The 12,664-nt window shown below is 54.2% G+C and overlaps 1 protein-coding gene across 1 annotated transcript in view; it reads right to left on the bottom strand.

Annotated features, from left to right (window-relative positions):
- TRIM8 (tripartite motif containing 8) overlaps positions 1 to 12,654 on the bottom strand; it is a 30,717-nt gene extending 18,063 nt beyond the window's left edge. The window contains 2 exon segments of the mRNA XM_036386045.2: positions 10,215 to 10,870; positions 11,158 to 12,654. Of these exon segments, the coding sequence (XP_036241938.1) occupies positions 10,215 to 10,784 (570 nt within the window). The 5' untranslated portion in view covers positions 10,785 to 10,870; positions 11,158 to 12,654.
- Positions 12,655 to 12,664: the final 10 nt, after the last annotated feature.

The raw sequence follows: 12,664 nt of genomic DNA, 5'->3' as shown, positions 1-12,664 counted from the left end.
CTCATTTCCCAAACTCCTCTCCCCAGTATGCTCCCCAAAGCCAAGCACCTTTCAAAACATGGCCTATCATGGTACCCACAGCATCAATATGACCTCCTGCTTCAGCATCTCCTCTCCTCCTCTACCTCCTGCAGTCCCAGCTCACCCCCAGGCACTGAAAGAGGCTGGTGGCCAGCACCAGATTACTTTGCTTTTGTCTCCAACTCAGCCACTCTCTCAAGGACAGGAGCACTCTGGACCAGCTGCACAGGGAGCAGTGAAGAGGGCTCAGCCGTAGGGGACCTGCAGGATGTGGTCGACGTTGATTGAAAAGGGAAATCACTGATATTGCAGAGGGCAGCCAGGGAAGGTGGATTTTGGATGTGGGCACCGCCAGGGAATAACTGTAAAGGAGCAAACCCTGCTGCTCTCCTTCAACATGCTGACTTGTGCTCCTAGGAGAAGGCCTGTCATTGGTTTTTAATCTCACCCGATTATGGACCAGCCTTTGACATTATTGATCTCAGGCCCCTGAAGTATCATTTATCTTCTGGGTTTGACTCGGCCATCAGAGCTCGACAGCTCAGACCCCAGTCAGCTCCATCCTCCCAGGGAGCCAGGGGAACTGCTGCTCTGCACAATTCCAGTCCTGCTGATTCACGTGAGCCATATTTGACACTCAGTTGTTGTCCTCACATAAGGTGTCTTTCACTCTCTGCCTACCTGGCATTTCATCTTCTGACTCAAAAATCCAGCTCCTCAGGTCTATGGCAGACCAGCACTGCTTCCTCAAGCTTGGCAGTCCAAGGTGCCTCTAGTGTGCCCTGCTTCCCCCTCTCAGTTTCATTATCCTCTTTCAAAGAGGATGCGGTGGAGACACAAATGTTATGGCATGTGCTGAGAACTGCACAGGGACTGGGGGAGCAGCGTCAGCAGTCAGTGTACAACCAGAGAAGCCATTTCTAGCTGTGACCCACTGCCATTTTCTAGAGCGGAAAGGACCAACAACGGTAGCTCCTCGTTCCCTGGTGAGATTGTACCCACAGAAAAACCAGGTGGATTTTGTGGTGGCTTCCCCTTACCTGCCAGCCAGCACAGCTGCCACAGGGCCAGCTCGTGACTTTTGCTTGACCTTCAAAACGTCAATGCCTGCTCCCTCCACCAGACCCAGAAAAGATGGGCTGACGGGCTCCCTGTCCCCTGGATACCTCCATCCCCCACCAAACTGACAGATGCTCCCAGCCTCCACTGTTTGGGAAGCACAAGGTTTTCCTCAAATGCCTTTGTCAACAGTTACTGGATGCAGCATGTACATGAAGGCTGTCTTTTCAGCTGCCTCCTGTCTCTCTCTCCTGCGAAGCCAGGCCTTGGTTTTGGGAAGGAGGAATATTTCCTGAGAAGGCTCCAGTGGGCAGTTTTAATGAAGAAAGAGGAAGGTTTAGTTTTTGTTCTTCACCTTGTTATCATTTATCATATTGCTGAAAAGCACTTTGGTAAATGGAGATTAATACCATGTGCATTCATAGATTGTAGCAGGAACCAGCCCTGGGGAAGACCAGAGGAGGAAGTGCCTGAATGGGGCAGCTAACAGGGTCCACATCCTGCAAGGTACCACCATCAGCAAAGAAAGCTCCAGTCTCCAGGATTGCTTCCCCACACTGCCATGGACTTCCTGACTCCTAGCAGGTCTCCCCACCTCTGCTTACCTCTAAATTAGGGTAATGCCCCAACTTCCCCATCCAGACTTTAGATTGTTGCAGAGATTAAAATGATCTTTATCTCCCCTGTTCTAAGTAGAAAGCTACAAATTCCTTAGCTGGAGGACAGGCCTTGGCTTTACCTGCTGGGCTTACATGCTCAGGAATTGTGTTTGGAAAGGGGTGGTCTTTACACCAGGCACTATTTCCAGTTCCCTGCCCAGATGCCCTGTTGTGCAGGATGCCAGCAGGCAGAGGCAGGAAAATAGCCCCCAGATGTGTTCTCATTCCCTTGATGGGGGCAGGCTCCATCCCCACCCCCTACAATCAAACTACCTCTGACCAAAACAGAGCTCGCAGGCCTCAGCCACCCAGTAACAACAGTGCAGCTGTGGCAGGAGAGCTGCAGTAATTCCCCCCTGGATCTGGCCACCCCCATCACTAAGGGCTAGCACAATACCAGAGGGAAGGGGGAGCGCAGCACCCGCCCCCGCACTGTCCCCAAAGGGTCTGTGAGGGGGACAGAGACCTCGCAGCACATTATTCCGCTCCATCCATTTGAGAGGCACGCTTCAAGGGGCTTTTTGCCGTCAGAGGCGGGTGCACCAGGACAGGAAAAGAACAAAGGGAGGCACCGGCACCCCCAGCCCTTTGTCTGAGCGCAGAGGAGTTCACCTGCAGGGAAAACCTGCTCCCACCGCAGAGGCGGCAGCTCCACATGGATTCAGAGGGGGAGAGGGATGCGGCCCCCCCTTGCAGCAAGAGGATAATGAGCAGAAGGACGCAATCACATTACCCTCTCTCTCCCCTCGCACAAGCCCATTACAGTGCACACCAGCCCCCCCGAGTTACCAACAACCCAACAACCGCAACCAGCAATAAAAACCATTGCCACAGAAATATCAACCCACCCCCCAGCGTGATCGATCTGTGTCTGCGTGTGGCCCAGCACCAAACCCTGGAGCTCAGCTCCACCGACCAGGATTGACTGGGAGGGAAGGGGGTGGGAGACTAGTTTCCAGGGGATGGGGTTTTAAAGCCACACAATAACTGGCTCAAATGAGGGTTTAGATTAAGCTGTCATATGGCAAGGGAAAACACTGCCTCCATTAGGACATGCGGGATTTTCCTTCCCTTTCTCCAAAGCTACAGCTCTAGGATGAAGCTTCCAGGTCACCCAGGCAGGGAGAGGAGAACTGGGTGATGCTGAGCAAATGGGGGATACTGAACAGGGAGAGATGGGTAGAGGGAAGAAAAGGCAGATCAGCCTCAGATCATATAGTCGGCTGCTCTGACAATGTTTACTCATATTTCAGAGAGACACAGCCATCCGGAACATCACTCCCTGCCAACTGCCTCATCTGGAGCCATCCACAGCTCGGCTCTTCCCAGCCCACTCCAGAGACAGCCCCCCCATCAAAGCATCCACACAGCAAGAAACTGAAAAAGGAAAGGTAGGGGGAAGAGAAGAAACAGAGAAATTTAATTAATTCGTGTTTTGGGTTTTTTTTAACAGTTCTGGTACATCATCTCAGCAAACAGATGACTTGGAGTGTGCTTGGAGTGCAACAGCACCGCTGCAGAGTGCAGGGCACTGAGCTGAGCTGGGAACTTCTGCTCATGCTACCATCACAAGAGAATCACAAGACAGAAGAGGGACAACCATGATGCCCTGGTGAGAACAGGCTGAAGCTGTCCTTATCAGAAAGGATCCAGGACTGAGAACCTCTTCCTGGAGTTCATCTGGGGGACATATGTAAAAACTTTTGCGTGCATCCAGAGTCTCATGCCTGTGAATAACCACCCCTCCCTCCATATTAGGGACCAGACATCTCCTCCTCCCATTCCCAAGTATGCTGGATATGGTTCTCCCAGGAAAAGGAGGGGTAGCTGCCTCTGTCCTTCCGTGGAGGAAAGGGAAGGGCAGGATATCCCTGGTCCTGCAAATTTCACATCTCCCCACCAGTCCCCCAGCATCTTCCTCACCCTCTCTTCCAGCACAGGTGAGGTTCATTGCAGAAAACTGGCTATCACTGCAAGCAAGCTCAGCAGCTCCGAGTCCTCTGTGCCATCCCCCTTACTTCAACACAACCAGCATCTCCTCAGCGTACAGGCTGCTGATAAATGCAAGAAGTTGACAAAGTCACCAGAACCTAGCCCAGATCCATAGCATTTTATTTTTTTTAAAGCAAAAAAGCCACGCCAGACCAGATTCTGCCCTAAAGCCTTTGTGGCAAAGCAAAATCCTGCTCCAAGTGTTTATTTATAAATCTGTACATACATGTACATTTGAATTCTGACAGAATTAATTCTGGCATCCAGCTAATTCAAAGCATTCCTCCCCCATCACACTACTGTTGCAGGCCAGCCCTGCACAGAAGCTGATTATAAAATGCTGCACTAGCCAGGCATTTCTGCAAAGGCTTGTGCTATTGAGCATTCAGTCTTTCCTTGCTTGGCTATTTCATTGTTTCGGTGTCGATCCCTCCTCTCTTGCCCTGTGTTTCCTGGTTACTTTTGTCCCTGCTCTGGAAGCACTGCTGCTCTCAGCCCCATTTCAGTGTCAGATTGAAAAAAAAAAAACCAAAACAATTACATGAAATTAAAGAGAAGAAAAGAAGAAATTATCACCATGTACCAAGATTTCCAGTAAACAGATAGGTAAAGAGCAAAAAATAGGCCAATATGCTGCAAGGTAAGCTGCAGACAGATCTGGGGACAGAAAGCCCGCTGCCCGCCTCCCAAGTACAGCTAAGAAATCCCTGTGTGGTCACACGCTGTCCTCTGGAGCAGAGAGGAGAGAGGTCAGGGCAGCCAGCACTGTAAGAGCCTCTTTATTCTTGGGCAGTTGCACGAATCTGATCACTTGTGCCCTTTGTGAGACATGGAAATCTGCCTTCTCCTCCCACCCCCTTCGCCAGCCCCTCTTCTGCTGCTCCCGCTCAGATGAGGACAGAGGCAACTCCTTGGCTCCAGAGGCAAAGACCAAAGCAGCAGAGAGGCTGTGGATGCCCCTCTGGCAGGACCAGGCCTGGATCAGCACACAGGAGACCTTGAGAACAGCGCTTTGTTGGAGCAAGGGGAGGGGAGAAGAAGGGAAGGACAGTCCTGGGGCTTGCACATTCCTTGAAGGGCTCACCCAAACTCCCTCGTGTGAGGCACGAGGCCAAGGGGTGGAGACAAGTCCAAGGTATCCCACTGCAGTTCATGCCTCTCCTACTTCTCCCCCTCCATCACGGAGGGGGCTTGAGGAGAATGGCACGCTGATCACCTCCATGCCAGCAGACACATGATGCTCACATAAGTATCACACGATAGATTTAGATTAAACAAGGGTCTGGGCTAAGTTCATTATGCCCTATCACTAGACAAAGCTGGGCTTAGACCTCCTAGTTCAGAGACCAGACCACAACACCTCTGTCTCAGGGGCTCATTCAAAGTCACTGCTGAGGGAGGGCTTCAGGGTGGAAAGCTCTAGGTAGGCCAGGGCAGTCTGGTGAGCAGGGCTGTAAGCCTGGGCTACATGTTGTTGCCATTCCTTGCAAAGCAGCTCAAGGTCCTCAGGTGAACCTTTCCTTATCTCTCCTTTTTCCACCTCACTCTCCAAGCTCCCATCCACACTGCATTGTCCCCTATGGGAAGAGAGCATTCTCCACAGCAGTCCCTACTCCCTAACCAAGGCTGTCCCCTCCACACAAGTCTCCTCCCTCCCACCCAAGCCACCAGGCTGCCTCCCAGCATTCTCCATCTCTGCTGTCACTTCTCAGACTGACTCTACACAAAAGATTTGCAGCTGCAGGTCTGGAGCACCAACCACTGGCAACCTGACAGGCTAAGGGCACAGAAAATGTTCAAGCTTAGCAGGAAAGCAGCGGGGAAAAGCCCTTAATCCAAACCCTGCGAAGGCAGGGAACTGCTCCAGTTCAGCCAGAGATCTGGGACTGCCAGGATACCCACTGCTGCTTGGCCAGCAAACCCAGAGGGGTTTGCAGCAGAGTGGCTCAGGCCCCCCCAGACCACTCTAGGGCAGCTCAGGCTGCTACGGCTTGAACTGAAATCTGCTGCCCCTGACAACACTGAGCAGCAAAGCCTGACAGATCCATGTGGTGAGTGGCACAGAGCTTGGGAGCCAGGCTAGGTGGGTGCTGGGATTTCTGCCACTGCCCAAGGCCCAAGAAGTCAGTGCTCATCATGGCAGCGTGACCAACTGACAGCATCCCAGGGCACAATGATAAGCCACATTTAGGAGCACAGTACCACATTCCTGGGCAGGAATTAGGGCATAAGCAAAGCCAGGGAAAGAAAGACCTGGGTTAGGCTGACCTAACCCTTGGGCTAGGCTGGCAGTTCAGCTCTGGGTGCTGGTGGAAGTTCAGATGGCAGGCGCAGGGAGAAGGTGCCCATCTCCTGCTTCGTAGGACCTGCTGCAAAAGTTGTCTGGGTATGCTCAAAGAGTGCCACAGCAAACGCCTGCCAGGCACCAGCCACACCACCTACAGCCACGAGAGCTAAATTAGCACTCAAGCACTCAGGCACTTGTACTCACAATGCCTGCAGTGAGCTGCGTGCCGTGCTCCTCATAAACAAGTCATCTGGAAAATAAGTAAGCCTGTAAAAATCCAGTCCATCACAAGTTACCAAACCTGTTTCAGAGTAAAACAACCTAGAGCAGCTCATGCCAGAAGCCTAGCAGTGAAGCTGATATCAAGCTTGCCCACCAGTGGGACTCCCTTGGTCCCAGCAAAACATCCTGGCAGTGATAGCAGCATGGGAATGCCATGTAGGACTTCGTGGTGGCCAAAGCTGGCAAAGTATCAGAGTTTTTGGTACAGACTTGAGATCCATCTCTTCCTGTGCCCCTACCAAGCACTCAGCTTTCCTCCTTCTCATAATTTAGAAAGCATGAGTTGGCCTTATGTGGGGTGCTGCCAAAGAAGAAAGCCCAAACCCATTGAACTGCAGATGGAGCCAGCAGCCTGGTCCCTGTCCCCCTGGATTTGCTGAACATGCACTGCTCCATGGACAGTGCTGGATGCTGCTCCTACACACCTCCAGGAGGATTCCCAATGTTTTCCTCCAGGTCTCAGCACCACAATGCATTTTCTCCCACTTAATGTTCAAAGCCACCAGATATCTTCAGAATATGAAGGGATTTCTAGGAAGCTACGACAGGGAGAAATTGATCTCCTTCCCCCAAAACAAAACAGAAGCAGAGCCTCTCTACCCAAGACATTTCCACTGGTGGCACCTCTAGCTGAGGACGGGCAGCTGGGAAACCTCTGAGCAAGCTCAGATGTACCTGTCCTCAATCAACCATGTCCCCCACAAAGACAGGGCAACCATAGTAATACCCCACAAGTGAGTCTCTTTCTCTGACTGCTGACTTCTTACCCATACTCCAGCCCAGCAACGTATTTTTCCCCTTTTTGGATGGAGAAAAAATAAAAAGCAACACATCAACCTCGCACTGGAGCAACTTTCTTTTCCAGCCTTAGAAGCAGGTTCCCCCATGCAGGCAAGAGGCACATGGCTAGGGCAGCGAAGGCAAAGATGGAAGAAAAACTGTTTCATTTTGAGACCTTGAAACAAAAAGAAGCAGAAAAAAAAAAAAAAGAAAAAAAAAGGAAAAAAAAAGAAAAAAAGAAAAGACGGTGCCTTGTTGGCTTTTCTTTCCTCCCCTCTCCTCTTTAAGCACTACAAAAACAGGAAACAAAGGAGAAAACATCTCACTGGGGGAAGGGGAGGTAAGCGCTTTATACGCCCACGAAAGAAAGATTAACCACATATTTTATTTACTGTTTGTATTACAGTTGCACCATGGAGTTCAACTAATTCCGAGCCAGGGCTCTGCGGGTTTGTGCAGCACCTAATGCTGAGCGGGGCTCCTTCCCCCAAACCCACCAGGCACATGTTCTGCTTCAGGCAAACCCTGCACGGACACCCCCTTTTCCTCTGGCAGACACCCACCTCCAGCCTCCTTCACCCAGCCAGAGCACTCCTGCCCCACCTGCCAGCTCAGCTGACAAAGTGCTGGTGCTGTCCCCAAGGAGTTTTGAGCCCCTTTTCCCCTTCAAACCAGTCTGTAACCAGGGGTAAGGTGCCCTTTGAGGGAGGCTGGCAACACAGCCAGAGGAATAAATGCTAAAAAAGCAGAGTTTATGGGGAGCATGTTTGCAGGCTCCAGTCCCTCCTCCAGACCATGGGGGACATCCCCTCCACAGCAAGTTGGCATTGCAACCCCCACACTTGCGAGTCCCTCGCACCAAGGTCAGGGCTCCGATCCTCCCAACTTTGACTCATTTCTCAATTAACGGCTTTCTGAACACAAGCCACACACGGAACAAACCTCTCACAATGGGGCCTCCCCCGGACCTCCCAAGCCCAGCGTTACTCATCTGCCCCCCAGTCCCAGTCCATCTTTTCTCGGGATGCTCCAAGTGCGGCTCACCGCCGCTGCAGGGTGAGCAAGCAGCCAGGAATCCCGGGCCCGGCTCCCGCCGGCGGGAAGCCATCACCAGCTGAGCTCATGCACCCTAATTCGGGAGCCGACGAGGCAAGGCCACCTTCCTTGCTGGCTGGCAACTGGCAGCTTTCAGCTGGAGACCCAGCCACAGCCATGGAGCAAGGGCTGGCAACCTGCTGGGTGCTTTTCCCAGGGGCTCATCCCTACTCCAGCCACTTCATGGAAGAACTGATTCAACTGATAGGGAGGATCCTTTGGGCACACCGTCCCCCAGCTTGGTGCTGTCCTTCACTGACCCGGACTCCGTGCACCCAACTGAGCCACGCGCCCAGCGGGAAGAGACAAGCTTATCATCACAGAGAAAGGAAATTAAGATAATGTGGCGATGGAGGTACCAAGGGATTTGGCCAAGGTCACAAAATAATTCCATGGCTCTACGATACAACCGTCTAACACTTTTGGTGTCTGGCCACATATCCTAAAATTTCAAGCTAGGGCCAAAATCCAGCCTAGGCAGTGGCAGATTTCTGCCAGGTCATTAGCAGTGTGCATCCGCAAGAAGCGGCGAACATCCAGCCATAACAACGGCAGTAACAACAAAAAAAACATGCAGCAAGAGCGGGAATAAATGAGATCAAAGTGTCCTGGAAAAGGACCTGGAAAAATAGTTTCGGTCCCTGGCTAAGGCTCCTGGGAGATGCACATGAGAACCCCATCCCAGCCCTGCACAGCCCTCCCGAGGTGGCTCCCCACCCTGGCAGAGGGAAACCAAAATGACTCCCTATAAATAGAAGCAGAAAAGCGCTTCTCCAAAAGACTGACTGGGTCTTTCCCCTTCCAGCGTGTGTGGCGGAGCTGCTGGCACCTCCACGGAGGTCCCTGGTTTTCCCCCAGAAAACCTGGAGAGGAAAATAACCTTCCTGTGAGCTCAGGCTGGCTCCTCTCTACACAGAGCTGCACCCCCCCGCCCCACTCCCAGGCCTGGCCATCCAATTGGAAAGTAATTATACTGCAATTTTTATTTATGACTTCTTCGGTTTTTTTTATTGCTAAATGGTGACTCATTTTGGCAACATTAAAATACACAGGAAATCATCCCCATTTTACAGTAATCACCATTCAATTCATTGTTAAATATTTATTCGGCAGACAAGCGCCGAGCCTCTTTCGAAGGGTCGGAGGGGGAGTGGAGGGGCAACCCTGAAAAGGGGGAAGGTGGTAGAAGGGTCAGGGCAGGGCTGGCCGCAGGGCTGGTAAATGCCCGCCAGAACTGGAGGGTGGGGAGCCAGTGGTGAAAGCTCCTGCCAGATGGCCTGGCCAAGAGCAAAATACAGACCCGCTTTCCCTCGAATCCAGCACAACAGCCCAAGCTGCTCTAGGGAGAAAGGCAGCCCTGTGCCCCCTAATAAAAAATCACATTATTTGGCCAAACCCCAAGACTGAATCCCCACCAGTGAGACGTCATGGGTCTCTGACACGTCATGGGTCTCTGACACGAAGCTCTTCCATTGCTGGGGGGAAGAGGATGGCGGCCACCGGCCCCAGTGGGAGGCAGTGGGAAGAGCAGGCAGTTTGACATTCACAGGCCTTACAATAGACAGGGTTTGCTCCTGCAGCTCCTGCAGCCACTTTGTCCTCCCAGGAAGCCAAATTTTGGGGTGACTCGACCTCAGCTGCAGGCAGCTCTTCTGCCTTCCCCAAAACAGCTGCATAGCCCAGCACAAACCTGGCAGACAGCCCCTCCAAACGCCCCTGGCCCAAGACTGCAACCCTTCCCTGCAGAGTGCACACCCAAGGGGCCGTAGGTCCCACAGCTCAACAGCTACAAAGGCCCCCCCAGCACAGACACCTTCCCCAGGGAGCCCCCCTGGCACCCACAGGCTCCGTCACTGCTTGGCTGGGAGACCACCCAACATGTCTGCCACAGGGGGACCCCGGGCGGAAGGAGGAGCAGTGCCAGGATGGGTTTTGTGTAGGTCCAACACAAACACAAGGGAACAGACATGGCAGGGAAGAGGGTGGCTGGGCGGTCCCCAGGCTGGGCAAACCCGAGCGTCCAGGATGGTTGGACTCACCCGGATCTCATTGCGGCGGATCTCCACGTCGCAGACCGAGTGTCCCTGGTGGGCCCCGCTGTAGTAGCAGCAGAACTGGCAGACGGCCACCTGCTCGGCCTCGCAGTGGTACAGGCGGTAGGCGTTGTGCTGGGGGCAGCTCCAGGCCCGCACGTCCTCCGCCTCCACCAGGAGATGCCCCCGGGCCGTGGAGGGCTGCTGCAGGTGGGTCTGGACGTGGGACTGGCAGCACGGAGCCTCGCACCTCAAACAGATCTTCTGGGCCGGCAGCGGCGGGCCCCGGCGGCAGAAGACGCAGTGCAGGACTGAGGGGGGCTTCTCCAGGTTGAGGGAGTTGAACTTCTCCACGATGTTGGTGAGCTTCAGGTTCTTCTCCAGGTTGGGCTTCTGGTTGTAGGCCTGGTTGCACTCCGGGCACCGCACCAAGCCCGACTCCTTGGCCCACGCCTCCCCGATACAGCCCCGGCAGAAGTTGTGCTTGCAGGGCAGCTGGACCGGCTCCACAAAGACATGCAGGCAAATGGGGCAGATGAGCTCCTCTTCGAAGCAGTTCTTCCAATTCTCGGCCATCTCTGCCGGCAGCTCTGTCGACGCTTCCCCCCAGCCGCTTCGGTCGCTCAGTGCGGTCTAGGGGCGGACGCCGGGGTCTGTCCTCCCTGAAAGGGGAAGGCTGAGGTGAACGGACAGGCTCCCCCCCTCCCCGCAGCACACGCCATAAATAATAAACCGCAGCAGATTTTAAAATCGGGGATAAAATAAGCCACAGAGCAGCACTCTAGGAATATCCGGCAAGAAAACGCAACGTCCCCATCGCTTCGTTAAAAAACAACACAAATGGTCAAAAAAACCCCAACATGATCCTGTTGGACTTACAGCCCGAAGTCCTAACCACCCCTAAAAGCCATTCGCTCCTTTTTACCCCAGAAGGTGAACTGAAACTTACCAAAGGTTGAAAAAAATCCATACAAAATCCAGCAGCAGAGTCCAAGTTCCATATAAAGCTCCTAAATTTAGCGCTCCGGATCAGATTTTTCTTTTCTTAGGTTTGCAACTGACATTCAATATTTTAAAGGGACTTTTGTCCCACACCAAACCTGGCCAACAGCTGAGGGCAGCGACTCGCTCGGGCTTTTTTTTTCCCTTCCCTGTATTTCTCCTCCCTCTCCCCCTGATGGGAGTTGGGAATCAGAGTCTTTTAAAGGAAACAGATCAAAGGGTTAAGATCCAAAACGGGAAAAGGAGGAAGATTAAAAAAATAATAATAATAGCGACGATGACGATGGCGGAAAAACGAATTCTCTCTGCGGCCCCCGAGATTTGCTTCTAAATCGGAGGAGCAGCAGGGGAAAAAAGGAAGAGGGGGGAAAAAAGACAAGACAGGAAAAAAAAAAAAAAAAAAAAAAAAGAGAAGAAAAAAAGCTCTCTCGCCTGCTTCGAGATTGCGAGGTCTTGAATGGGAGAGCTCGGTCATTCAGAGCAAACGCCAGCCCAGCACAGCCCGCCCAGCTCCTCCAACGCTCCCGGAGAGGGATGGGAGAGGGGACGGGCTTTGCCACGGGGGGTTCTGAGCCCCGCGGACCCCAAATCAACCTGCTCTCACTTCCCACCAAGGCTGGGGGGAAAAAGGCGCCCGGAGGGTCCGTCCTAGCCCACTCTCATGGCCGGCCCGGGGGTCGCAAGCTCCCGACGGTAACAATGCTTCGGGGCGCACGGACGGCGCCCGAGCCGGCGGCGGAGCGCTGCCTTCCCCGGCGCGGCCCCGCCGGGAAGGGGCGAGGCGGCGGCGGGCAGCCGGGAGGAGTCGGCCGGAGCGAGCGGTTCCGGGAGAGCCGAGTCAGCTCTCAGCCATCTTGAGCTGCCCGGCTGAGAACGGAGACCGGGAGCGCGTTAAAAATAAAATTAAAAAATAAATAAATTAAAAAAAAAAAAAAGGAAGAAGAAGAAAGGGTATTTAAAAAAAGAAATTATAAATAAAGTCACCAGAACAACCCCGCTCCCGGGAGCCACCTCCTCCGCCTGCCCAGCGAGGCTCTGCGGAGGGGCTGCGGGGCCAGACGAGCCCGAGCCGAGCCGTCCCGTCCCGGCGGGGCCGCTCAGCACAGCCCCCCGCGCCCGCCCCCGCCGCCTCCTCCAGCCATCTTGGGGTCGCCCTGGGCGCCGGAGCCCCACGCCCCGGCTTCCTCCCGCCGCCCCCGGGGAGGCGGCCGCGGCCGGGGAGGGGGGGGGGGGGGGGAAGGAACGCGGAGCGAGGCGGGTGGGGGCGCGGAGCCCCACAGCGGGAAGGGGAAGGGGGGCGGCGCCTCGGGCTCAGCCCCGGCGCGGGGGGCCGGGGCGGCGGCGGGGGGCGGGCGGGGCGGCCATGGGGGCGGCGGCCGCGGGGATCGATCAACCGGGGAAAGGGGTGCGGACGGGCGCGCCCCGCCCCGCTCGGGAGCCGGCCGGGGTGGGGG

This window comes from Molothrus ater, chromosome 8 (genome assembly GCF_012460135.2).
Source record: "Molothrus ater isolate BHLD 08-10-18 breed brown headed cowbird chromosome 8, BPBGC_Mater_1.1, whole genome shotgun sequence".
Classification (NCBI taxonomy): domain Eukaryota; kingdom Metazoa; phylum Chordata; class Aves; order Passeriformes; family Icteridae; genus Molothrus; species Molothrus ater.
Note: the sequence above shows the minus strand (reverse complement) of the source record. Positions and strands in the feature narration are given on the sequence as shown.